The following is a 27,950-nucleotide window of genomic DNA, read 5'->3' on the forward strand; positions in this document are numbered from 1 at the left end:
CCCTGATGTAACATTTCTCAAGCAAAATATATGTAGTGTATAAGCTGGAAGTAGACGCCTAAGTGGTGTCCATTAGTTTACTCCAATTAGGAGAGGGGTGGTAGGGTTAGGGGAAAATAATAGAGGAAAATATGTCAAGGCAAAGGTTGGCTATTTTTTTTTTTACTACATGATTCCCTATGTGTTATTTCATAGTTTTGATGTCTTCACTATTATTCTACAGTGAATGTAGGAAATAGTAAAAAGAAAAAGAAACCTTGAATGAGTAGGCGTGTCCTAACTTTTGACTAGTACTGTGTGTGTGTATATATATTTACAAAAAAATATGGGGGATTGGAAATGATGCAGACAGAAGAGCACAAAGTACAAAATAAAAAGTTGCAATTCACTTGAAAGAAGGAGCAGTGAACAAGTTTTACTCAAAGGGTAACATTAGTACTATATTTTTCTTTCTCAAGACAACAGGACTTGGTGCACCATTTCTAGTTAGGTTTTTTATAGCAGGATGAACTCTAGTTACACAACATATAGGAATACAATAACTTGTAATATCAACAATGACGAGGACGTAGGTTTCACTTCTATTCTCTTCTCTTATAGTTGACTTGTGAAATCATCCTGAACATTGGTGCCCTCAGATGTCTACTTCACCACTCTGGAAAGGGAATAAAGTAAGTTAAAATACATTTCTTGTCATTGTCACATGGTGCAGTTGAACAATAAAAAATAAAGCCTGGTTTGATTTACAATATGATTTGTCCAGTAACAGAGCAGCACTTACACTGTTGTCTGTTTGTAGCGGTCAAGGGCCTCCTGTGCCACCACCTCTGAGAACTTCGGGTCGTTCCAGGTAATGTCTCCAGGCACACTGAAGGTCATGGCGGGGGTGTTAAACAGCTGCACAGACACGTTGGTGTCCCCTGGTTTCTCAGGGTCCTCCGTGTCCTTGGACATGACCTTGGAGGAGATTAAGACATTTCAACATACAGTTGAAGTCAGAAGTTTACATACACTTAGGTTGGAGTCATTAAAACTCGTTTTTCAACCACTCCACAAATTTCTTGTTAACAAACTATAGTTTTGGCAAGTCGGTTAGGACATCTACTTTGTGCATGACACAAGTCATTTTTCCAACAATTGTTTACAGACAGATTATTTCACTTATAATTCACTGTATCACAATTCCAGTGGGTCATACATTTACATACACTAAGTTGACTGTGCCTTTAAACAGCTTGGAAAATTCCAGAAAATTATGTCATGGCTTTAGAAGCTTCTGATAGGCTAATTGACATCATTTGAGTGAATTGGAGGTGTACCTGTGGATGTATTTCAAGGCCTACCTTCAAACTCAGTGCCTCTTTGCTTGACATCATGGGAAAATCAAAAGAATAGAGCCAAGACCTCAGAAAAGAACTTGCAGACCTCCAGAAGTCTGGTTCATTCATGGGAGCAATTTCCAAACACCTGAAGGTACCACGTTCATCTGTACAAACAATAGTACGCAAGTATTAACACCATGGGACCACGCAGCCGTCATACTGCTCAGGAAGGAGACGCGTTCTGTCTCCTAGAGCTGAACGTACTTTGGTGCGGAGAAGTGCAAATCAATCCCAGAACAACAGTAAAGGACCTTGTGAAGATGCTGGAAGAAACAGGTACAAAAGTATCTCTATCCACAGTAAAATGAATCCTATATCGACATAGCCTGAAAGGCCGCTCAGCAAGGAAGAAGCCACTGCTTCAAAACCACCATAAAAAAGCGACTATGGTTTGCAACTGCACATGGGAATAAAGATTGTACTTTTTGGAGAAATGTCCTCTGGTCTGATGAAATAGAACTGTTTGGCCATAATGACCATCGTTATGTTTGGAGGAAAAAGGGGGATGCTTACAAGCCGAAGAACACCATCCCAACCGTGAAGCACGGTGGTGGCAGCATCATGTTGTGGGGGTGCTTTGCTGCAGGAGGGACTGGTGCACTTCACAAAATAGATGGCATCATCTATGGGTCTTCCAAATGGACAATGACCCTATGCATACTTCCAAAGTTGTGGCAAAATGGCTTAAGGACAACAAATTCAAGGTATTGTAGTGGCCATCACAAAGCCCTGACCTCAATCCTATAGAAAATTTGCGGGCAGAACTGAAAAAGCGTGTGCGAGCAAGGAGGCCTACAAACCTGACTCAGTTACACCAGCTCTGTCAGGAGGAATGGGCCAAATTTCACCCAACTTATTGTGGGAAGCTTGTGGAAGGCTACCTGAAACGTTTGACCCAAGTTAAACAATTTAAAGGCAATGCCACCAAATACTAATTGAGTGTATGTTAACTTCTGACCCACTGGGAATGTGATGAAAGAAATTAAAGCTGAAATAAATCATTCTCCTTAATATTATTCTGACATTTCACATTCTTAAAATAAAAGTGCTGATCCTAACTGACCTAAGACAGGGAATGTTTACTAGGATTAAATGTCAGGAAATGTGAAAGACTGAGTTTAAATGTATTTGGCTAAGGTGTATGTAAACTTCCGATTTCAACTGTGCGTCTATTCATAATACCATGATAGAAAGAAATTGGTACGATGTAAGATACTTTAGTAATAGAAACCCCATGCAGACTATGGAGTCTCACTGTTTCGATCTTGAAGATTCCATCCTTGGTGTCGGTATTGTTGGCCAGGGCAGACACCCAGCCAAACTGCTTGCTGAACAGGTCTAGCAGGCTGGATGTGTTAGACATCTGCTCCTCAAACCTCCTCAGCTGCTTGTTGTACTCCTGGGTGAACTTCTCAGCCATGGCCAGGGCCTGCTCCAGCTCCTCCTTCAGAGGACCAGTCAGAGGCTTCTTCCCAGAGCAGTCTGGACGAGAGAACATCACTTCATGTAATACACAACTATATAGTTAACAGGGTTGCTGGTGTCCCTATGTCAGCAACTTCTGGTGTGATAGCAACTTATTATACTTGACTCAGCCAAGGCATGGCTTTGTGGTATCATAGAGACTTGAAAATGTAGGTGTACAAGCCATTGCATGTTGCATGATGAATGCTACTCCCTGTGATGTCAGTGCCAAGGATAATCATGCTTGATTTTGTTCAGACCTGTTCTGACCTCTGAGTTATGAAGCACTTTGGTTATGTGAATGTTGCAAAAGAGAAAAGACAAATCTGAAGGGCTTTACCAATATCCTGGATCGCTACACATTTTTCACACTCTCCTCGCAGTTTAATGCAGCCAGCAGAATTGCGACGTATCTCTCTGCAGGTCATACCGGAAGGCTTTGTCACAACAACATCCTCATTCACACTCCCCTCTGTGGAAAAAAAGACCCAAAGGTAATTTTATGTGACTCTTCACATCATATTATGGTCTAATAACAGTTGTTTAATTAGGACTGAGGCATACCCTCTGAGGGGTTGATGTCAAAGTTAGCATCTGCGTCCATGAAAGGCCCCATGGAGCCAAAGATATTCCAGGCCATGTCCATCATGGGAGCGAACATGTTGTGGAACCCATGGAAGTCTGGGTCCTTCAGAGGGGACCTGACCACACGGGAATGCACCTCGCCCGCCTTTGCCCTCTCTGCTCTCTCATTGGCCCTCTCACCCTGACCCCAGATGCTGGGCATGCGGTAGGGGCTGGGGAACATGGGAGGGTTGAGGGAGCGCATGTGGTCAAACACCCTCATGCTGTCAATGAAGATGCTGTCCACCCCATCGGCCACGTTGGAGTAGCGCTCCTCCAGGTTCTGGAACCTCCAGCTCTGCTCCTGGTCCTCTCGCTCCAGAACATCCATGTTCTCCCCATTGATCCAGATGGAGAATGGAGAGGTCCTGTTCAGAACCTCTTCCAGCTGAGAGAAAACAGGAGAAAGCGGCTAGTACAACAATAACCTATTTTATTTGGAAGGATTGTATAACAATAGCTTAAGCACATTGATCAGCTGTACTGCATGTCCCTGTGTAAGTCTTGCTCACAAAACATATTTGAGCTACAATTGCAAACCAATGTGGAGATTGATTGATGATAGTTGAGTAGTGTAGTTGAGGCGGTACCTGTCTGCCGACTAGTCCAGCGCCACTGCTGCAGGTCCTGGAGTAGTACTTGATACAGGTGTTCTTCAGGCAGGGCTTGCACTCCTCCCACAGAGACTGCATGGTGCCATTACACACCTCCTGCTCCTCACTCAGCTTCGTCTCCATCTCCTGAGCTGCCTTCAGAGCATCCTGACAAACAAGCACAGCAACAGGGTCAGTGGCTGGGAACTACTGTAATCATCCAGGAACCTGTATAAGGTGATAAATTGCATACAAAATGTACAGGTTGATCACTGACTTTTTTGGGGGGCCAATATAGTGACCACAGCTCAACATGTACAGTATGATGCTCAAATACACTACCTCTTTTTGCCTTGTAGTTTTCTCCAGGGCACTCAGGAACTTCTCATGGTCCTCTCCAGACCTCTCCATCACTGTCTTCATCTCCTTCACCCCACTGATAGCATTTTCTATCTGCTTGTCCAGGTACTTCATTCCAAGGAGGGAAATCTCTGCCAATAAGAATCGTTGCTTAAAAATAAATCTTCAAAGTGACTCCAATGGACTCAATAATCACAGAACATCCCGCATCATACAATTTACCGGTATTTAAAAAAATATTTAGTTCTGAGATGACTTACGGCTTAGATCGTCCTTGGATGGAGGCAGCAGACACTGAGCAGAGACAAGGAGCAGGGCAAGGCCCACTATTGACCCAAAGACTTTCATCATTACTTTTTCTCATATATCCAGCTACTGATGCAGTACAAACCTGAAAAACAGACATGATACAATATCACTGGCAAACCTAAATCGAATACATTTATGGGGGGGGGGGGGGGGGGGGTCTATGGAAGCTACTTGGGGCTGAGGGTATTTTGGATGTAATGATTACACCTCATGAAAAGCACTGCAAAATGACCTCATAGTTCTCGTCTGACCTTGGTGTTGTTGTGATGTTGATTATACCCACTAGAGGGTAATGTTGCACATCTAACAATGATAATAGTGTGACTAGGGTTGCAAAGTTACCGGAATCTTCAGTAATTTTGGTAATTAAGAGAAAATCTATGGCAATCTATTGTAAATTTGGTAATTTATACTTGAATAATTTCAAAAAATGTATATATAGTATACGTTTTTACATCTGTGTCCATATTGTCCATGAGTTTCTAGTAGATACAACATATGATTCAAGAGAAAATTGACTGACTAATGAAAAAAAGCATCTAACCTACAATGGCAAGTCAATAGTTGCAACTCTTCCAACTATTGACTTTTTTCACAATTTGATTAAAAAACATGGACAACAAAGTAGTAAAATAAATAAGTGTGTAAAAAAAAATATAAAGGATATTTCATGCTGAAACCCTCATTAAAAACCAATGGTATTCACTACATTGATGGTAATGTTTTACAGCTTTGTCATTACATTTTTTATTTGAGTATCATCTTGTTTAATTATTTTATATATTTTACATGTGATAAGGTCACACAGAGGGACAGAGATAATTAGACTCCTGTAAAAATCTGAAGTACCCAAAAGGCTACTAGATGTCTTATGATAGGTTACATAAAATACTTAAAAGATACCACATTTCTGGTAGTTTCCAGTAATATACCTTCCTTTGCAACCCTAAGTGTGACACGGCAGCCTCCCGGGTGCCACCAGAGATTCTGGGTTTGAGCCCAGGCTCTGCCGGCCGCGACCGGGAGGCTCATGGGGCGACGCACAATTGGCCCAGTGTCGTCCGGTGTTAGGGAGGGTTTGGACGGAAGAGATATCCTTGTCTCATCGCGCACTAGCGACTCCTGTGGCAGGCCGGGCGCAGTGCACGCTGACCAGGTCGCTAGGTGTACGGTGTTTCCTCCGACACATTGGTGCGGCTGGCTTCCGGGTTGGATGTGCGTTGTGTCAAGAAGTAGTGCGGCTTGGTTGGGTCGTGTTTCGGAGGACGCATGGCTCTCGACCTTCGCCTCTCCCGAGTCCGTACGGGAGTTGCAGTGATGAGACAAGACAGTAACAGTACTAATTGGATACCACGAAATTGGGGAGAACGTTCTGACGTTAGCAAATTTTATCCAAAGGATGCAGTGTGTTTAATCTGCATTACATCATATACATTTGTCACATTTGATACTTTTCTAATTTTGTTAATATAAGTATAGACATTAGACTCCTAGAGCCCTGTAGATATGGATACAATGTGAGGATTAGGAGACATTTATCTGACAGATAAACATTTGTACTTTCCTCCTGTTGGAGTAAACAGAAACAAACACAAATCCTTCTCCACTAATCTCTGTGAATATTCCAGGCAGCCCTATAATCCCTAGTGTATTTAACACTCACTGTGCAATATACAAGAAAACACTGAATCATTGAGAAACAAAAAAAGTAGTCTTCATTTGGAAAAAAAATGACATCCTTCCAATTTTGGCACCAGATATTCAATGGAAATGTCATCATTGAAGGAGGTCATAATGTTGACATGTTCAGTCACATGACTGTTAGTAGCCTTTTTTTGTTTTACAGGTCTGGGTGGATGAAATGATGGAAAATATTATTGACATTTTCAGTCAGAGGACTGTAGAATTACACATTATACTGGTCTGGCTGGATAAAGGATGCCTCAAATGAGGCATCATCACATATGATCAGACTCCAAACAGCATTTATTATTTTATTTAACCTTTATTTTTACCAGGCAAGTCAGTTAAGAACAGATTCTTATTTAATGGCGGCCTATCCCGGCCAAACCTGGACGATGCTGGGCCAATTGTGCGCCACCCTATGGGACTCCCAATCATGGCCAGATGTGATACAGCCTGGATTCAATCCAGGGACTGCAGTGCCTTAGACCATTGCGCCACTGATATAGAATAAGAAATCACTTAGAGAGGATGAGTCTTTGCCAAACTAAAACACCTAGCTTGGTTATGTAAGAACCATGAAGTCCCTCTGAATTCTTTATTCTAATAATATTGCTGATTCCAGCTGGTGTCTGCAGAGACACTTGAGATTCCTCTCTGAGGACCACTGAGACAGCTGCATGACCTCTCCAGAGGGTCTTTACTGAAGCTTCTCCCATGGAGTGGGAGAGGGCTGCCTCTAACAAATGGATCTGGGACAGATTGTTTAGTCAGCCTGCAAACCCTAGAAAATGGACGTTGTTCTAAAATACAATAATAATGGGAGAAAAACAAGTCAATAACAATAGTTAACAACTTCCTACTCATAAATTGCTCCAAAAGTACTTGCAGGACAAAACAGAACTCTATTTATAGAACTCCGAAGTAGAACACAGAATTCTGATCCATCACGCAGATGGACTGAGTCCTGTATTAGAAGGGATTTGCACATTTTAATACCCTCCTAATAGGGAAAAACATGGGGTCAGAGAACTGCAGCGTCCAGACTTGATTACTGTCTACTCTGTCCATCTCACTCAAACTTGCCCTGCGCAGCTAGAATATCAACTCAATAACAACTCTCCATAACTCAGAGTGAATTTGTGCCTTTGAGCAAAAGATGTTGAACTAAATTATCAAAATGTATACACTCTTTATAGCAAATGTGTTGAATAAAGCTTGCAACCTTAAAATGTTTTGATATTCTTAGTATCTGGGTCATTCCCAGGCAGAAATAGCAGTGTTGATACTAGAGGTCATCCATGAGTAAGAATCAGGAAATACAGTCCCATCACTGTGCAACATTTCTGCAAGGTCAAGAGTTGATAATAATAAACAACCTATGGTACAATAAAGGCTTGATCCCCAGGTAGAAATGGTAAGAGCAATCAAGCATTCCAACGATAACCCTATCTTAATATGCAGCAAAAGGTATCTGCACACAGGGCTGGTACTCTGAAACACGAGACACAATTTTTCTCACAGGCAACAGAGGACCACTCACCTCCCTGTGGATCTTGCCTCTTCAGAGTGGATGAAGCGCAGTGGGGCTGTCCGCTGCTAGGTATTTATACATGACCTAGCGGTGATGTTGGCACTGTGATTCACTCCCATATAATGCCCTGTGGCTTTGGACTTTTCCAGAAGTTGTGTAATTTCCGGTCATAGCTCGGAGCTGAGCCATGAAACAGCCAGGAGTGGGCAGTGTTGCACTGTGTGTCACTAACCCCCTCTAGCTTCTCTCTGCATGGCTGTTGGGAGACAAACCAAATAGAAGGAGGATTGTGTGTGCTGTGTGGGTCAGTAAACAAGGGTGGGGGAGGGTACTTTAAAGATGATTGCTCTTTATATTATCACTCATCCCCATGACTCAGGGCTGAACGACTGATTAACTTGGGTGCATCAGTATACACACACAAAAGGTGCAAAATGAGTCCCATTCAAATCATATTGGCATCAGCCAAACAAGTGCACACATTTACTGTAACACCCTGTAGCTCTATTTCAAAGCATATCCCCACACTTGGTTCAAACACAACAGTCCCAGGCTCCAGGCTCACACAAATGCTCGGCCAAACACAGGTATTTACGGGAATGTTGTGTTCCGATTGGGAACCTGCTGCTTCTGGAAGGTTATAAAAGGGTTTGTTAATGAGCCCTGCAGATTTAAATCTGTTACTTCATGCCCTAATTGTTCTGTTGCCAAGCTGAGCTCTACGGTCAGGCCAGTGACCAGATGTCTGCAGTTATGACTATGCTTTATTTTTTCCTGTGACGCATGATCATGACATAAGCTCATTCAGAATTGAAATGATCTAAAGGAAGAAAAGGCAAAACTAGATTCCTGGCTGCATCCCATCCAAAACACACAGAGAATAACAAGTTCTGGGCCCTAATGTTGAATAACTGCTAGGATGATATTTACTGTGCCTTCGGAAAGTATTCAGACCCCTTGACTTTTCCACATTTTGTTACGTTACAGCCTTATTCTAAAATTGATTTAATAAATACAAAATAATTCAGAAATCTACACACAATACTCCATAATGACAAAGCAAAGACAGGTTTTTAGAAATGTTTGAAAATGTATTAAAAATAAAAAACAGTAACACCTTATTTACATAAGTACTCAGACCGTTTGCAATGAGACTCGAAATTGATCTCAAATGTATCCTGTTTCCATTGATAATCCTTGAGATGTTTCTACAACTTGATTGGAGTCCACCTGTGGTAAATTCAATTGATTGGACATGATTTGGAAAGGCACACACCTCTCTATGTAAGGTCCCACAGTTGACAGTGCATGTCAGAGAAAAAACCAAGCCATGAGGTTGTTGAAATTGTCTGTAGAGCTCCGAGACAGGATTGTGTCGAGGCACAGATCTGGGGGAAGGGTACCAAAAAATGTCTGCAGCATTGAAGGTCCCGATGAACACAGTGGCCTCCATCATTCTTAAATGGAAGAGGTTTGGAACCACCAAGACACTTCCTAGAGCTGGCCGCCAGGCCAAACTGAGCAATCGGGGGAGAAGGTCCTTGGTCAGGGAGGTGACCAAGAACCCGATAGTCACACTGACAGAGCTCTAGAGTTCCTCTGTGGAAATGGGATAACCTTCCAGAAGGACAACCGTCTCTGCAGCACTTCACCAATCATGCCTTTATGGTAGAGTGGTCAGACGGAAGCCACTCTTCAGTAAAAGACACAGCCTGCTTGGAGTTTGCCAAAAGCCACCTAAAGAATCTTAGACCATGAGAAACAAGATTCTCTTGGCCTGAATGTCAAGCATCACGTCTGGAGGAAACCTGCCACCATCCCTACGGTGAAGCATGGTGGTGGCAGCATCATGCTGTGGGGATGTTTTTCTGCGGCAGAGACTGGGAGACTATTCAGGATCAAGGCAAAGATGGACAGAGCAAAGTACAGAGAGATCCTTGATGAAAACCTGTTCCAGAGTGCTCAGGACCTCAGACTGGAGCGAAGGTTCACCTTCCAGCAGGACAACAACCCTAAGGACACAGCCAAGACAACACAGGAGTGGCTTCAGGTCAAGTCTCTGAATGTCCTTGAGTGGCCCAACCAGAGCCCGGACTTGAACCCGACCGAACATCTCTGGAGAGACCTGAAAATAGCTGTGCAGCGACGCTCCCCATCCAACCTGACAGAGCTTGAGAGGATCTGCAGAGAAGAATAGGAGAAACTCCCCAAATACAGGTGTGCCAAGCTTGTAGCGTTATACCCAAGACTCAATGCTGTAATCGCTGCCAAAGGTGCTTCAACAAAGTACTAAGTATAGGGTCTGAATAGTTATGTAAATGTGATTTCATTTTATTGTATTTTTTTTAATTAGCAAAAATGTCTAAACCTGTTTTTGCAACGTCAATATGGGTTAATGTGTGTATATTGATGAGATTTTTTTTTTATTGAATCAATTTTAGAATAAGGCTGTAACATAACAAAATGTGGAAAAAGTGAAGTGGTCTGAATACTTTCCGAAGGCACTGTACAAACTCATACTTTGGCACTGTGTCGGCAGTCTCCAAGGGCTGATTTGTGGTTTCAAATAAGAGGAAAGGTAAAAGTTCAGTTGTCTAGGACATTACAGCTGGAGTGTCCTAGCAACAAGACCTCAATTGGTCTAGTTTTATATAGATTCTTTTATATTTTGAATGTGGGTATGAACTTGACACAACAGTTTTAAGCATAGAAGTGAGATAATATATAAACAAACTTGAATAATGCCCTTGGCATAGGTTCTTATGGCATGGTGTTACGTTTTAGAAGATGAAACCCACTGGGCACACACTTGTTGAATCAACGTTGTTTCCACGTCATTTTAATGAAATGATGTTGAACCAACATGGAATAGACGTTAAATTGACGTCTGTTTCTCTCGCTGTTGTGTTTTATCTGCCAGGGCATTTAAATCAATGTGGGTTATAGCCTAGTCCCTCATGTTGCCCCATTAAAATTGACTGCATGGGCCATTTGTTTCGGCAGTCTCTGAAGTTTGGCATTGAGTTCAAAGTGTCCGTCTTGAAGTAATTATGCGCCTTTCATACATCACAACTCTAACTTGATATTCACGCTTAATCTTTAGATCCACATGTCCTCAGTTTAGCTCAATATTGTGTTACCAGCTACTGCTTTTGTAATGTATCCTACAGTACTACTGCATAACATCACATCATTGGAAGTCAATGTCCCACATTTACAGTTCCCTCCATAGTGTATTTTTTATAACCTTTATTGTTATTTACAATGACGGCCTACACCGGCCAAACACGGACGATGCTGGGCCAATCACGGCCGATTGTGATACAGCCTGGATTTGAACCAGGATGTCTGTAGTGACGTTTCAAGCACTGTGATGCAGTGCCTTAGACCTCTGCGCCACTCGGGAGTTTACATTACATAACTTCAGTAATTGGTCTTAAACCTAAAGGTGATAGCGTTCTGACCTTTAGACACATCATTAACTACTACAGTCCCACCGTGACGCCTGCGCGTTTTTGACTTTGTGTATTTCTTCTGCATCCGTAGATACCAACCATTAGTCTGTGTGATTAACAGGGGGCTGAGCTAGAGAGGTGTTTGTGATACAAGGGCGGATCCCGAAGTCCGAATGGTTGGAGCTACAAACCTCACGCACACGCACATGTAACATGTTTTGCTATATGATGCTCAAAAGAGTCGTTAGCAGGTAAGGGGTTCTCTTACGTAGAAGATCATAGGAAACCCCAGGACATAGTGTCTATAATACTGTAATAAGCTCACAATGTTGCAGTCACAAACTCCACACAGTTGTCACTGACTAGTTGGATATTAATTTCCCAGTGAGCAAACAATTTCTGTACATACATCATTCACATAAATTCATTTTTAACAGGATTTTGCTTTGGTAGTCCTTATTGCCAATAAAACTCATGAATGCAACTGTTTATGTCAAATTGTTTAGTGTTCTACTTGTTGTCCTGAAAATAAAATGGTAAAACACTTTATTGTGAGGCTAAATATAAGGGCTGCAAATATAAATGAAAGTCTGATAAATAAATGAAAAGCAGATTTTTGCTGGGGTCTCGGGACTGATAGGGTTAATAGATATCCTTCCAAACAGCTGAATTACAGCTGCTATTAGAAACATTCAGGCCTCAACATCTGTATGTAAGTATACACAAATGTGTTAAAAATAGAGGCCTCTAAACTCTAGCCAATATGGCCTCTCTCTGCATCACTGACAAATCAAACCAGTCATGAACTTCCCATTAATCAGTGGCCAGGCAATTTATTTGATAGCAGTTTTATGTTGATTTAATCTGTTATGGATTGAAACAAAGGGCCTCTCATAATAAACTCATGAAACTGGAAGGTAGGCTATTTACAAAATGGCTGCCCCAGTAACAGTAATGCAATAACATTTAAAACACATTGGTTTATTAATCTCAACTACAGAGGGGATGTTCTATTTAAATTGATAAATAACCTGATGAAAGTGTTTAAATGAATGCTGATTGAAGCTGTTTGCATAGGGGCTAATATCATGCATATTGTTAGATTATCCTAGTGATTATGATATTATGTCCGCTCTCCAAGCCAAAAGGCCATTTCACAGCGGGGAAAGGACAACCTCTTACCGTGTGCTTATGCGATTGAAGGAAAAACACATGTCTGTTGTCTTTCATCATGCAACTGTCTCTGTCGCTCACGCACACTTTCTCTTTCTGAAATCTCCTTCAGCTCATGTTCTAAAGATGGAGCTTTATCAAATCAACCTGGAATCCATTTCTTAAGAAACAAATTGCTTTCAGAAACTTTTCCAAACTAAGGATTATTTGAGCATCTTGCAATGCTTATCCATCCATTGATTTACTGGCTGGTAGGATTCCCATCCAAGGTCACAACATTTTGTACAGTCACTGCATATTGAAAAACATCAGTAGAGCAGAATAAAACTAAAACAATCACAAAAATATGTTGAGAATGGACCAAAGTGGACAAAAGCAATGAAAGGGTTTCTGTTGGAACGTATAGATGGACTCCATTAGAGCAACTAGATAATTGACTCTGTATGGGCCCTGAGGTACTAGGAGAGAAGGAGCCAAGTAAAAGGTTCACTTAAAGGATAGAGAAAAATTTGCTCATTTAGCTAGAGTAATAATCTTAAAATTGTTCAGTGAAGGGATAACTTCCTCCTGCCCTGTCCAGATCCTCTCTGTACTTCCTCAGTCATCCGTATCTTGGTGACTGTTGATGTGACTACTGCCCATATGGTTCACAGAGAAGCATCTGCTCTTCCTCTGGTCTGGTGAGAGTTAACATTATAGCATCCTGCTAACATTATAGCATCATGATATCAATGTTGGGAATAATTGATACAATAGTTGGCATTGCATGTCCCATGGCTAATAATGCACCCATATGGATGGTAATTAGATGGTATTTGTTATTAATTAGCTAATAATGCACCCATATGGAGGGTAATTAGATGGTATGTGTTATTAATGAGTTAATAATGCACCCATATGGAGGGTAATTAGATGGTATGTGTTATTAATTAGCTAATAATGCACCCATATGGAGGGTAATTAGATGGTATGTGTTATTAATTAGGAAACTGCATACTGAGAAACTATTCCATTTCAATTCCAAAATAATATGCAATGTCCCTGCACAATGATCAATGAAGACTGTTGGTGATTTAATTTTAGCAAATGTACTTTCCTCCCTTATAATCAGGATAAAAGGTAAGGGTTTGTATTGGATGTAAGTAAGTAAGGCTGGGTTGAAAATCCAATGTGCTGTTATACGTCTACTGACAGATCATCTCACTCCATGGCAAATCGATGGATACATTGTATTATAAGTAAATTAAGCTGATGTTTGTCTTCTAAAGTGGTCTATAACCATTCAATGACATGGTTTCTGAAATGACTTGAGGTTTGCCTCTTTTCTTCTGGACATTAATTACCCCTGACATGTCAGACATGGAGAAAAGTATTTCATTTTAAACAGCGGAGGGAGGCCATAGGCAGTAAAGGTGCCCATTCCTCCATGTTAAAACATTTGTTAGCAATTAGCTTGAGCTGCAGAACGGACTTTCTGTGCACCCTCCTCCCCTCCCTCTTCTTCCCCTCTCACAGTCCCCCTTCCATCTCTCTCCCTCCCTCTCTCCGTCACTCCCTCTCTCCTAGTCATGTTTCCCCAAGCTGCAGATGGTTACTGTCCAAGGTATTAGTTTCTTCTGGCTCTGAGGGAGAGAGGCAGGAGGAGCAGCTGCCTTTAAGCAGACTAACTGTAGCATGTAGCCAGGTAGTCTCCATGCACTAATAGAGCTAGACTGTTTTATGTATGTGAGCTGCAGTTCAAGTGAGAAGTTGCTGGTAAGAGAGAGAGCCCATGCCTGAAGAATTCCTACTCTAGTTGTTTAGAGAAAAGTCTGGCTGGATATATAGCAGTTGTAAATTAACAAGTAAGTCCTATGGATGACTGTCTACATTGTACATGTAAATTAGACACAGTTCTTCCGTTACTTGTCCAGGAGGAGATTTTACTGCAGAGAAGAGAGACTAGGACAGTCAGAGGCTGTTGTCCGGGCAACAACTTCTTCACATCCTCACCAAAGCTGCCTGAAGAATCACCATGAAAGGTAAAGTGGCTTTTGATTATTCTCTGTTGATGCTGTATTAGACTTCAGAATACTGCCTGCTGTGGAGGAATATAATATATTATGTAGGAGACTTGAAAGTGCACCGGTTGCACACAAATGTGCAGACAGCTTGCTTTTAAGACCAGTACCTCTCAGGATCCAGTGAGAATGATGTGGAACATCCACCCTTTTCAAAAGCTCTCCATTTTCAGCAGCCACACATTTGCTTTTGGGCTTTTTAAAAATATCTTATTTGAGCCCTATTGAAAGGATAACATGTGAATACTAACTTTTGTCAACATTGCATGAAATAAGACTATTAAGGGGCTTTGAAGAGGCTGAGAAATCTGAGGAGTCCTCTTGGAGAATTGGGGAGTAGCGACGTGGCTTTAGCTTTGGAAGGTCTTATTACGTGTTGAGGTATTTACAGGGGAACACACAGGTAGGAGGTCTCCTCTTGTCTTGTTAGGAGCGTGCTCCATTAGAGCTCTAAACATGCAGTCTAACACATTCCTAATGTAAAACAGGAAGGAGGCACCTCTGTAGTGGAAGCAGCAGGTGTGTGGTTGGCTCATATAGTACAGTAAAGTAGAAAGAACTCTGACTGGAGACACAGACTGCCATACAAGTATATGAATAGGACTGTTTAACACAGCACCTCTAATCTGGAAAGACAAATGTATTCCTTCGACATAGACATTCAGTCAGAATTATTTGGCACATGACAATGAAAGGTTGTTATTATAGAAAACTGCGATTGCAGGAGAGATGTTCATTAGACTACAGAACAAGACCCTTGTTAGTATTACTAGGCTGTTTCTATCATGAGATGTCCAAAGCGTTTTCCTGGAGAAAACGAGGGCATGTTTATAGTATAATTTGATTTCTAGTCAACTCTCTCACTCCAGTACAGATGAACCACAGTAAAGGGGGGTGTTTGTGATCATTTCTCATTAACTTGGAGCAAGACCATTTGGATCAACACATTCCAGGCATTTCATTGCTTTGAAAGGAACCACACATTTCCTTGTAAGTTCATCTAAAACAGTTGGATGTCAACAGTGGCTTGTGAAGACACTTGTCTTTATTAGTTGAGGCCCCTTTGGTTTTGGAGCAACCCCATCTCGTGTCTCTGGGGTTTGGGGTTTTAGGTATTCATGTTAAAAGCTTTAAGTGAACTCCATTCAAGGGGACATTTCAACCAGTACACTATAGAATTTGTTTTCAGTCTTGGCATTTGTTCATTTGAGGGGGGATTGCCCGTTGCCTCTGTTAAAAGACAGGACAACATAACCTTTTGAGCCAAAGCTTGTACTCAATAGTCAAACAAATCTGGATTTCCCCTGCGCCACATTTAAATGTGTGTGGAATCCAAGCTCTGGGTTACATATTCAACAGCTTTTCTAGGTTGATATGAAGAGATGACTGTAAGTGTAGAGTTCAAAAATCCACTGCCAAATGTAAACCTAAGAAGGAACACAGTAGGGTAACCACAAGCATTGACAAATCATGAGGTTTGTAGACTTGCAGGGAATTGACTGGTGTCATATTCTTGCTCAGTGTGGCCTAAAGTTCACAATAACAATGAGCGTGGGAGGACAGACTGAAAGACCAAAAACTTTCTCTTTGGTCACTGTGTATTTTACATGCACATTGGTGATTATTTCATATGCAGAACAAATGCACTGGGAATAGAATCTTTGGGCCATGTCATGCTGATGGAGGTGTCAGGTTAGACTATAGCCTATTATACAGTCATAGCATCATTAGATATGGGTCAGCCAACTAAGTGGCGGTCCTATTGTGGAAACAGAACAGAACCCACTTTACTGACTCCAGTTCCTCTCCCTAGGGTGTCATCATTTGACCATCATTAGGCAGTCAACATTGGCCTTGCCTTATCACCAGTTCTGTATGGACCTCTCTTCCAGACCCTTTCTTAGGTTATAGGTTACAGTGTTAAATAATTCAACTATTTAGCCTAACGTGTGACAACTTGATTATTAGCCAGCTTCTCTCATCTCTAATCCTCTCCATACATCGCTGTATCAATTTCTCACCACTTACAAGTTTGTCAGCTGTTGAAATTCAATTGTCTCCATAGTTGTAGCTGAGGCATGCCTGAAGTATTTGGATGATTATTTAAACCTAATAAAGATTATTTTCATTACTTTCAGTTAATGAGAGGTTTTAACACATTACCACAGTTCAAGAACTATAGCACGGAACTTGAGAGGTATATTTGGCAAGTACTACAGTGGACAGAGGGTTACATGGTCACTGCTTTATATACAGTATACACTGTTAAAACAGAGAACATATAATCAAACACACATTCCAAATGATCTACAGTATTTTGAAAAACTAATGATAGGTAGGGGTGATTCTATTTCCAGTGGAGTAAGCTTGATGTTTTTCCAGGCACATTCAACGTGGCTACTTGGGTTCTTAGCTTAGCATTGCAAGAATGACAGACCTTAGTAAGAAAGTCTGATGGACATACCTGCTGGACACACGATTCAGAAATGTCCCTCCCCCAGCATATACGTTATTGTATTACAAGGTTTTTGGAGAGGACACTCCATTCATGAAGATTTTTCCTCCAAATGCACCTGTGCTCATATTTGCAATGGAACGCTGGCTCTACATACACGTAAAACCCACCACATTTAAATAACTTTCAAAGCTTTTCCATTCTAATGACCACTGACCCAATAGTGCCCTCAACTGCGTGCCTGATTCTATCTTAAAAACACGTCTGGTGACTATGCTGGGGAAGTGCTGCAGTGGCCTCGCAGGCAGGCAGTGGTCTGCTCTCCTCTGTGTAGGTTGGAGAGCTAGAGTTCCTGATTGACGTGAGAGTCATGTTTTCCAAGAAGGGTAACGCGGGGCTTTAGACAGGGAGGGCAGGGCGGCCGAATCCTTTCCTCCGTTGGCAGAGCCGGGGGAGCAGTGGATGCCCAGGTTTAGCTTAGAGCCATCTGTATGGCTGACAGGGAAATGTAAAGTCTGAGGCCTGCAGCAGGCAGCTGGGCCCATTCCAGACCCCTTCTCGCTCTCTTTCACCGGTCCGCACATCTCAGCATTTCAGACTCAGCCTCTTCATCTGGCCTGACTTCAGCTGCTCTAGCAGGCAGCACACATAAACACCCTCACCTCAGAGTTCACTGCATTCCTCTCACCCTGCACGCAAAGCACAGCACAGCCCAGCAGAGATGAAATCTCCAGAGCTGGAAAAATACAGCGTCATCAGCTGAGTTTAATATTAAGGGAAAAAGACGGTGACGAAAAACACTGAACAGAGACTCAACTGAGTGATGTTCTTTACTTTTGGGGCTCTTGTACCTCAGTAAGAGAGCTGTGGACTCTAATGGTATGAGCAGTTTTAGGCTACAAACCTCAGTAATCCTTCAGATGATCATTAATCAATTGAAGGTCCAGTGTACAGGTATGCACTGTGGTGCAGCAAATTAGATACAGTAACATTATAGCTCTATTATGTCAGCATTACCAGTTCATTTGTGCCCAGCAAGAAGCCATTTAAACCCAAATTCAATCCAAATTCAGGTCTTGGCTTGACACTTCTCTTTGGCATCAGTCTGCTGTGTCCCACTGGCCCCTCTACCACATTGAACTGGAAATGGTGATGCCACTACATCCAGCCCAGCTAGCAACACACACAATCAGCCTCACTCTGGTATTTCATATTGTGCTGCTATGGGGCCCTTTATCTGACAGCTACTACATACTTACTAGACAAAAAAAATCCCTTTTTCAATTCGCATAGTTATGTTTCTATAAGATGGCAGCCAAGTATGATCTCACGCTCATATTGAGCCCCAAGTTGAATGTTTTGTGTCTTGGATGGTAGAAGTGGCTGCGGGGGCATATTCAATTTTGCCTCGTATTTAGCCATTTTTGAGCACTGTAATAAAATGTGTGAGTTGTTCCCCCAAGAAAACTTCAAGTTATAGACTATTGACCTTAATCTGTGAACGTGCATTTCAAGTCTCTCCATCTGTTTTCCAGAAAGCTATTCTGGATACGAGAACCAGCTCTTTAAAGGTGAGGATAAACATGCATGTCAGTTTCCTAAACTATCCTCTAGTCCTTGGCCAGAATGGTGTGACAAATCTGTTTGTTGATATCCTGGCTTTGGAAAATCTAGTAGGCCTACTGTACTATTGCATGCCTGTATGGTGGAAGTAATTGGATTAAGGAGAGGTTAAGGAGCCCAGTAGGAAGCTGTGTTTGGGTAAAAAAGTGAATGAATGCTAAGCTTGTGTGATGGTATCAGACATTTCCATAACAGTGACTCATTTTTCTTCTCTGCTTTTCAGAGGATGATCTTACTGGGGAGGAAGAAGAGATGCCTTCCTTTAGAGGTGAGAAACATGGCCCAAATTCTACCACACACAGACATTTTATATTGCTATGCATTTTTGTTTATGTGCCTTGTTATGTGGCTAGGCAAGCAAGACTTATTTGGGGCAATCGAGACGGCACTTTCTTTTTATGGAGTGGTTTTGAGTATTGTTTTGATGTTAGTCATAAGTCTATGACAAAGTCCCCTAACAACAACACTTTGAACAATAACGGCAGAATATCCATCTAGGGCGTATTGTGTGCACATTGGGCTATGTGTGTACAATGTTTGTGTGTGTAAAGACCTGCGTGTGTCTGTATACAGTACACCTGCGATCACTGCTTTGTTTATATGCGTGCATTGTACATCTGTTTCAGATATCCCTCCTTAGTCCTTCTCCACACAACTTCAGCAGCTCTGCTGACCAAAACCAGACGCTAGTCCAGTAATTAGTCATGCACGATCCACACAGTGTCAGGGTTAAGACAGGTATTTCCCTTCCTCTCTGCCCTCTAACCAGCTGATGTTATGTAAGAGAGACTAGAGCCCCATGCTTCTGATTGCAGGAAGAACCAGAGGTGGCTGTGTGAAATGCCAGAAGACATATTCTCTGCAGCTGGCCGTCAAAGTGCTCTACGGTTTCTTTGTCTTCCTGATCATAGCAGTGGCAGTGCTGGCATCACTAGGTGAGTAACTATGATATTACACCACCGTTCCAGTACAGTGGTTATGCTCTTGGTTATCCTCCATGCCAGGGACATTTATGAGTCTGTTAATAGCTTGTATTGTACAAATGTGAATAGTTATTGTTTTCCACGCTGTGCTTTTTATAGGATTATGATTGCAAGGCCACTAGGATACAGGAAAATGTGTATTCATGTTTTTAATCCCTGGAATAATATGTCCGCAATAGTAATTGAATTGAATCACACTCAGAGAACTTGGAAAAGCCTCCCTGATTCTTGCCCCTTTGGGTTGTTGGGCCCATTTTTACACCACCGACTTTGGTTGGGTTTGCTATATATACTGAACAAAAATATAAATGCAACAATTTCAAAGATTTTACTGAATTCATATAAGGAAATCAATCAATTTAAATAAATGCATTAGGCCCTAATCTATGGATTTTATATGACTGGGAATATAGATATGCATCTGTTGGTCACAGATACCTTAAAAAAAACATAGGGGTGTGGATCAGAAAACCAGTCCGTACCTGGTATTGACCACCATTTTACTCATGCAGCACGACACATCTCCTTCGCATAGAGTTGATCAGGCTATTGATTGTGGCCTGTGGAATGTTGTCCCTCTCCTCTTCAATGGCTGTGTGAAGTTGCTGAATATTGGCGGGAACTGGAACATGCTGTCGATCCAGAGTATCTCAAACATGCTCAATGGGTGACATGTCAGGCCATGGAAGAACTGGGCCGAAACATGGGCTGAAACATGAGGTGATGGCGGCAGATGAATGCCCGACAATGGGCCTCAGGATCTCGTTACGGTATCTCTGTGCATTCAAATTGCCATCGATAAAATGCAATTGTGTTTGTTATCTGTAGCTTAGGCCTGCCTGCCCATACCATAACCCCACCGCCACCATGGGGCACTCTGTTCACAACATTGGCATCAGCAAACCACTCACCCACCAGTACAGTTGAAACCGGGATTCATCCGTGAAGGGCACACTTCTCCAGCGTGCCAGTGGCCATTGAAGGTGAGCATTTGCCAAATGAAGTCGGTTACAATGCCAAACTGCACTCAGGTCAAGACCCTAGTGAGGATGACAAGCATGCAGATGAGCTTCCCTAAGACGGTTTCTGACAGTTTGTGCAGAAATACTTTGGTTGTGCAAACCAACAGTTTCATCAGCTGTCCAGGTGGCTGGTCATAGACGATACCGCAGGTGAAGAAGCTGGATATGGAGGTACTGGGCTGGCATGGTTACACGTGGTCTGCGGTTGTGAAGCCGGTTGGACGTGATGCCAAATACTCTAAAACGACATTGGAGGCGGCTTATGGTAGAGAAATTAACATTAAATTCTCCAGCCACAGCTCTGGTGGATATTCCTGCAGTCAGCATGCCAATTGCACGCTGCCTCAAAACTTGAGACATCTGTGGCATTGTGTTGTGTGACAACATTTTAGAGTGGCCTTTTATTGTCTCCAGCACAAAGTGCACTTGTGTAATGATCATGCCGTTTAATCAGCTTCTTGATATGCCACACATGTCAGGAGGATGGATTATCTTGGCAAAGGAGAAATGCTCACCAACAGGGATGTAAACAAATTTGTGCACAAAATTTGAGAGAAATAAGCTGTCTGTGCATATTTTTGGGATCTTTTATTTCAGCTCATGAAAGATGGGACCAACACTTTACATGTTGCGTTTACATTTTTGTTCAGTATAATAACTAAGCTAATAAAGTTGTATTAAATCCAGATTGTTGAATTAGCCATTTAAGGCCGGGACGTGGTGTTCCTGCAGGTATTATGTGTGCATCGCTTCAAGCGCCACATCATCCGGCATTCCTCCACAATCAGAATCTGTTCTCTTTAGTCATGCTTGACTTAACAATGTGCGCCATGTTGTACACTAACAGCTGGGAGGGAGATTTGGTTCAAGCCTTGAGAGTTTTTTCTTTAAAATATAAGGGCCATTATATTTCCAACAAGGATCGAATGAACATACAACTTCAATCTGATTTGCCATTTCTTACCTGACTGACAACGTTTTAAGTGCTTACAGATGTTACTTGCATTTAGGCAAAAATATTATTGAGATTCAAAACGTTACATCTCTTTTTCACAGCAGCCCAGAGCTCCCTTAGGGCTATTGTGTAATTCCAAGAGCACTGATACAGAGGGCTGGGATTCCAACACCACCGTGGCACCGTATTTTATTGGCTGCAGCAGGGTCTACTTGAGTTCATGTCAACGCAGAGCACAGCAATACTGAGGCAAAACAAAACAAGAACAAAGCACTGTAAACTTTAATTGTGAAATGTCCGAAATTGTGTTTGGTTAAAACTCCCCAAACATTGAGCGAGAACAAAAACATGAACCCATAAATGTAGAAATGTCCTTATCATGCAGCACATCTGTTTTACATTGTTCAGTCCCCAAGAATTTGTGTTATATAACAACAAAAAACTCACAGTAGAACCTAACCAACCTCTCTCTAACTAGCAGACATGATGATAATAAGAAGAAGATCAAGTCCACCAGTACACCAGGAGAATGCCAATTAATGTTAAGAGGCTGTGTAAAATCAACGTCCCTGAGACCTAATGCACTATAACAGGTGGTATGTAGAGGACATATGGAATCGCTTGTGAGCAAAAACAGACTATGACACAACTGTTATTAATCCCCAGAGTCAAGGATTAGGAAATTATATGCAACAAGGAGTCCTTAAAAGTGTGCTTTAAGCACGGTTGTTGTTCTTCTGGGAAATATAGTTGACTGGGAAGTAACCTGCTGTACAAACCATTTCCATTATTTGTGCTGTACTTTGTAATGGAAACAAACTGTGTTGTTGTTATTGTAAAACGAGGTACAGGACAGCATCTTAATTCCATTCAATGATGTGTATTGCTGAGTGCTGGCATGTTTCGGAGCAAGGTTCTTTATCAAAGGAGTGGTGTTGTCACTCTAACTTCATTTGGGTCTTAGTCTTAACACATGTATTAAGTCTGAATCAATACCTACATAGAGAGGAACCTCCATTCTCATTATTCTGAAAGTCTAATTTACATAATGATCTTTGTCTTATCAGTATTTAGGAAGGTCGACAACTTATCAGAAGAGGAATCCTTTTATCATAAGAAGATTACTAAGGTCCAGGAAAGTATACAAGGTGAGAGAGCTTTATTAATCATGAGACAAAATGTGCTGTGCAAGCAGAGCCTCCCAATGTGGCTGCTGACAGAGAAGTCAAGAAGTAAACAATGACTAATAGAGCATACTGAACATTTCTGCAGATTTCCTAAATATGTCTTTTGCCGAAAGAGTTGTCTCTGTTTAAAATATGTCACCCATTGAGTGTAACTGTATGGGTGATTGAGTATGAAGTTTGAGCAAATAAAGGCATGCTCTTCAAGCTTAATGGCCTGCCTCCTGTGCTGTGTCAACTCCCTGAAGAGACAGAGCTCAGGCTATGACTTCAACAATGACCAACTACAGCTGCCTCCATTGGCCCATCATTTATGGAAGCACTGCAGCTTCCGTGTACTTCAGTCGACTAGAATTGACACATAGCTAACTCTGATCTTGGCTAAATTATCAATGAACTGATCATCATAACATTGTTATCTCTTCTTACCCAGATCTCAGCACTACCAGAAACTGCTCTGACTGCTTCGACATGGCCCACTTCAGCGAAGAGATCAGTAGGCTGAAGAGGGAGTTTGAGGATCTCCAGAAAATGATCCTGGGACAGGAGCAGGTCCTGGATCAGGCCTCCCAGACCCAGCAGACCCTGAAGGCAGCCAGAAGCAGGATGACCCGAGACATGCAGAACTACTCCCTGTCCATCAGGCTCATCAACCAGTCCCTGGAGCGTTACTTAGACCAGGTGGACGGTTGGAAGGCGGTCATCACCGAGACGGACGAGAGCATGAAGACTCTGTCTCAGGATCAGTACGATCTCAAGGCCACTGTGAATCAGGTCAATACCACGGTGGCCCTCAACTCCTTGTGGATGGATGCCCTGCAGAGGAAGACCAATGAGGAGACATTGGTCCTGCAGAAGATGACGGCGGACTGGCAGAACTACAGCCGGGTGTTGAGCGGTCTGAAGTCCAACTCAAGCACCACCACTCAGACAGTGAGGAGCATCCAGAGTGGGATCTCGGCCACGCACCAGAGGATCAGCATGAGCTCGGAGATGGTGCACGACCTCACCCTGCAGGTGATGAACCTGCAGATGCAGCTGGACAATGTCACCTCCTTCATGGACGAGCATGAGGAGAACATGCACGACCTCCACTACCACTCCAAGTACTACCAGAACCGGACGGGCGAGAGGTTCATCACCCTGGATGCTCGCATGGACTCCATCGAGATGGAGATCGACACCATCTCATCCAGCATCAACGCCACGGTGAGCCACGTGCAGAGCATGTACAAGTACATCAACATCGAGAGCACGTCATGCCAGACGCGGATGGGTAGCCACACGGAGGACCTGCAGAACCTGAACAACACGGTGCTGCTACTGATGCACCTGGCTGTCACCCTGAGGCAGCAGTACATGCTGCTGAGCGTCCGTCTAGATGTGGACGCCAGGAACCTGTCCATGGTCATGGAGGAGATGAAGCTAGTGGACACGCACCACACCCAGCTCATCCAGAACTTCACCATTCTCAAAGGTACAGCAGAGATGTCTTTGATGTCATTGCCAAATGCACTTTTGTTAAAAGATCTGGATGTTCTTTAGGTGGTGGACTGTTTACTGTGAAAAAACAGCAGCGTTGCAGTTCTTGACACAAACCGGTGCTCCTGGAACCTACTACCATACCCTGTTCAAAGGCGCTTACATTTTTTTGTCTTGTCCATTCACCATCTGAATGGCACACATACACAATCCATGTCTAAAGAAGTATTTTTAAGCCTTGACAATTAAACCTGTCTCCTCCCCTTCATCTACACTGATTGAAGTGGATTATATTTATTTTTTACAAATTGTATAAAAATACAATTAATGACAAGACAACCATAACAACTGAGGACAATGTACATTTTTTTTTTAACTAGACAAGTCTGTTAAGAACAAATTCTTATTTTACAATGATAATATTCTTCAATAGAACTCTAGTTGACTTTGTCAAATAATCTTACTCTGCATCTCTTTCTTTAATGCTGTTACATTTTCTGATTTCTAATAGCAATTCTACTTTATAGGATAAATCGGTGTCAACACAATTTTTTTTTTAAGGTTTGGTTGTTAGAGATTTAGAATTTTACATTTTGAATATGAATATTTTACCTAGTAGAAGTATTCTGTTGTTAATTGGAGGATTATGGACATTGAGGTCACCAAAGATGATAAGCTAAGGGTTAATATGTAGTTTGATGGAGTGATGGGAAAGCCAGCCTTGAAACTGTAGCTAAAATAAGCTCACTGTCGGACAGTACCAATACAAATGCATTATGTCTTCATGACAGAGTCTGCATTTAGAGTTATGATCAATACCCAATACTCTTTGTTGACAGAATTGTATAGAACATCTTTAACTGAAAGGCTCTTGAGTATGTACTGTATCTATTGATGTTTTGTATGTGAGACCTGCTTTCATGGTATTCGGTTGTCAAAGATACGGTATCTTTCCAATATGTTTGAAATTTGTATGGAATTGCAGATAGGTTATTGAAATTCAAAGTACATTTCAGATTTTATCTTTTTTTGTATGCATTTTGTATCCTAACTGCTGTCACCTGTGCTCACTAACACTACTCTTCTCTTTACAGGCGCACCGGGCCCACCTGGTCCAAAGGGGAACAGAGGGGAAGGAGGAGGCAAAGGTCCAGTTGGCCTGACAGGAATCAAAGGAGACAAGGGCCCAGGTGGGAACCGTGGTCCTCTGGGAGAGAAGGGCCCTATCGGGCCTACAGGAGCTCAGGGGGAGCCAGGACCAACAGGGGCCAGAGGTGGAGTGGGCGTCAAAGGGGTGAAGGGTTCTCTGGGTCAACCAGGCCCACGTGGTGAGAGAGGTGAGAAGGGAGACATGGGTACTATTGGTAAGGATGGAATACCAGGTCCCAAAGGGCCACTGGGAATACAGGGCCAAGCAGGGCTCCCAGGGCTCCACGGGATGCCTGGCCCAAGAGGAAAGCCCGGGCCTGTTGGTCCACACGGGCCTCCCGGAATTCCTGGCCAACCAGATCTGCCAGCTTACCCAGACACGGTGTCTTGAGGGGCCTCTGGTGTCTGATCACAACAAGGACAGGACGAGCCTCCATTGGACGTGGGGAAGTACCGGCAGCCTGGCAAAGGGATGGAGGATGATTGAAGAGGATGGAATGAATGGAGCATGGAAGAGTTCACTCTCAAGCGTTCCCCTTCATGTTACTCCATTGTTTCCCTTGGACACTCAATGGACACACCATTGAGCATATACACACAGCCCGTGTTCAGGTATGAAGGGGTATAAAGGAGACATTGATAACAAGATAACAAAAAGACTTGAGTTTAAAAAGATGCATTGGAAGTTGTCAGTATCATATACAGCTGAATGTATGTTTGAAGGAACCACAGCACTATCTTGGGGGCTTCATAAAGGTCTAGGTTTACAATGCCATGCACTTTCACGAGGGTAGAGTTAATTAACAATAGATTTTTACACTAATTTGTGAAACATTAACACGTGAAATTCTATTCAATGGCACTTTTGGTTTTATAAAGTGTAGAAACTACAGTCAGTTTTTATGTGTTTGCTTTTGTATCTTTTATGTTTCGGAGCAGGTTCTCTGAATACTGACTGAAGTTGAGATGATTCAACAGGTCATAGAGTGTAATGGTAAGGGATGAATGAAATTGCTGAAGAACCAAAGGTACACAACTATGGATGTATTGTATGTTAGTCATTAAATGAACATTTCCTAAATGACTTAAAGGGTACGGTTTTGAAATATAGATATTTTTACATTATGTATTTTTGGTTTTATGCCAACAATTTGCCATGTTACATTCAAGTGTTTTCAGATTTTCAAGTGTAGGTAATATACATCATTTTTGTTGTGTTTCCATTCATATTCATCTCCGCACATAATCAGAGTTGTGTGATGATCTGTGTATTTTAATAGCAAATAGAAAACATATAAAAAGTTAAAATGATAAGAGATGCTATTTTTGTAAACTTGTGTCATTCTTATAGATGTTGAATAAATGCTACCATTCTACTTCACCAAAGTGTATTGACATCGTACACTCACAAGTTCTGCTATTCTTTAACATATTTGAACTTTAAAAGGTTCATGAAAACCTATTTTGAACTATCAATCTATGTGTGGTAGAAGGCTCTGATGTAGCTGCCAGGAGAGCCAATAAGGGTTCTAGTCAGTCCTAGGTGTTTGGGCTATATTCCGCACAGAATATTAGCTGTGGATATTATGGCTTCAAATGACGTGCTGGTAACATGTAGTCTCCATTGGTGGAAAGTACTTTAAATCTTTAAAGTACTACTTAAGTAGTTTTTTGGGGGTATCTGTACTTCACTATTTATATTTTGGATTACTTTTACTTTAACTCCACTACATTCCTAAAGAAAATATGTACTTTTTACTCCATACATTTTCCCTGACACCCAAAAGTACGAGTTACATTTCAAATATGCTCAGGCAGGACAGCAATATGGTCCAATTCATACATGTCACATTCCTGACCTGTTTTCTGTTATTTTGTATGTGTTTGACGGTCAGGGCGTGAGTTTGGGTGGGTAGTCTATGTTATGTGTTTCTATGTTGGTTAATAGGGTGACCTGATATGGCTCTCAATTAGAGGCAGGTGGTTTTCATTTCCTCTGATTGAGAGCCATATTAAGGTAGGTGTTTTCACACTGTTTGTTTGTGGGTGATTGTCGCTGTGTCTGTGTTTATTGCACCACACGGTACTGTCTCGTCTCGTTCGTTCGTTCTTTCCTGTTCATGCGTGCTTCGTTATATGTAGTTTGCATGTTCAGGTCAGTCTACGTTGTTTGTTTGTTATTTTGTAAATATTCAAGTATAGTTCGGGTCAGTGTTCGTCGTGTCTAATAAATTCATTATGTCTACATACCTCGCTGCGTGTTGGTCTGATCCATGCTCCTCCTCATCCGAGGAGGAGGAATATGACGACGATCGTTACAGAATCACCCACCAAACCCAGATCAAGCAGCGGGTTAACGGACACCAACGACAGCAGCAGTGGGTCAAGGAGGATTGGACATGGGAAGAGATTCTGGACGGAGAAGGACCCTGGGCAGAGCCAGAGGAGTGTCGCCGTCCC

The 27,950-nt window shown here is 42.2% G+C and overlaps 2 protein-coding genes across 3 annotated transcripts; one reads left to right on the forward strand and one right to left on the reverse strand.

Moving 5' to 3' along the window:
* Window positions 1-389: 389 nt before the first annotated feature.
* On the reverse strand, window positions 390-8,091 carry LOC120024168 (clusterin-like). Of its 2 annotated transcripts, none has more exons than XM_038968337.1 (9): window positions 7,959-8,091; window positions 4,684-4,814; window positions 4,406-4,554; window positions 4,061-4,231; window positions 3,411-3,858; window positions 3,187-3,318; window positions 2,638-2,864; window positions 782-957; window positions 390-655 (listed from the first exon to the last, which is right to left on the reverse strand). In XM_038968337.1, exons 2-9 carry the CDS (start codon window positions 4,772-4,774, stop codon window positions 643-645), a joined length of 1,407 nt encoding a protein of 468 aa, XP_038824265.1. In that variant the 5' UTR covers window positions 4,775-4,814; window positions 7,959-8,091; the 3' UTR covers window positions 390-642. The 2 variants fall into 2 exon arrangements, with proteins under 2 accessions (XP_038824265.1, XP_038824264.1); XM_038968336.1 differs by having other exon boundaries at window positions 2,599-2,864.
* A 6,500-nt stretch (window positions 8,092-14,591) lies between these two features.
* LOC120023992 (scavenger receptor class A member 3-like) lies at window positions 14,592-26,700 on the forward strand. The gene is made up of 7 exons (XM_038968083.1): window positions 14,592-14,598; window positions 18,628-18,663; window positions 18,939-18,983; window positions 19,531-19,650; window positions 22,743-22,823; window positions 23,293-24,336; window positions 25,436-26,700. Exons 1-7 carry the CDS (start codon window positions 14,592-14,594, stop codon window positions 25,879-25,881), a joined length of 1,779 nt encoding a protein of 592 aa, XP_038824011.1. The 3' UTR covers window positions 25,882-26,700.
* The last annotated feature ends 1,250 nt before the right edge of the window (window positions 26,701-27,950 follow it).

This window comes from Salvelinus namaycush, chromosome 29 (assembly GCF_016432855.1).
Source record: "Salvelinus namaycush isolate Seneca chromosome 29, SaNama_1.0, whole genome shotgun sequence".
NCBI lineage: Eukaryota > Metazoa > Chordata > Actinopteri > Salmoniformes > Salmonidae > Salvelinus > Salvelinus namaycush.

Coding starts and splice junctions, on each gene's coding strand:
- LOC120024168 (XM_038968336.1), bottom strand. CDS start 4,774: ATGATGAAAGTCTTTGGGTCAATAGTGGGCCTTGCCCTGCTCCTTGTC. Junction 4,555..4,683: donor ATCCAAGGACGATCTAAGCC/GTAAGTCATCTC, acceptor TCTTATTGGCAG/AGATTTCCCTCCTTGGAATG. Junction 958..2,598: donor ATGGGGTTTCTATTACTAAA/GTATCTTACATC, acceptor ATCTCCTCCAAG/GTCATGTCCAAGGACACGGA.
- LOC120023992 (XM_038968083.1), top strand. Junction 18,984..19,530: donor AGAGATGCCTTCCTTTAGAG/GTGAGAAACATG, acceptor TTCTGATTGCAG/GAAGAACCAGAGGTGGCTGT. Junction 19,651..22,742: donor GGCAGTGCTGGCATCACTAG/GTGAGTAACTAT, acceptor TTGTCTTATCAG/TATTTAGGAAGGTCGACAAC.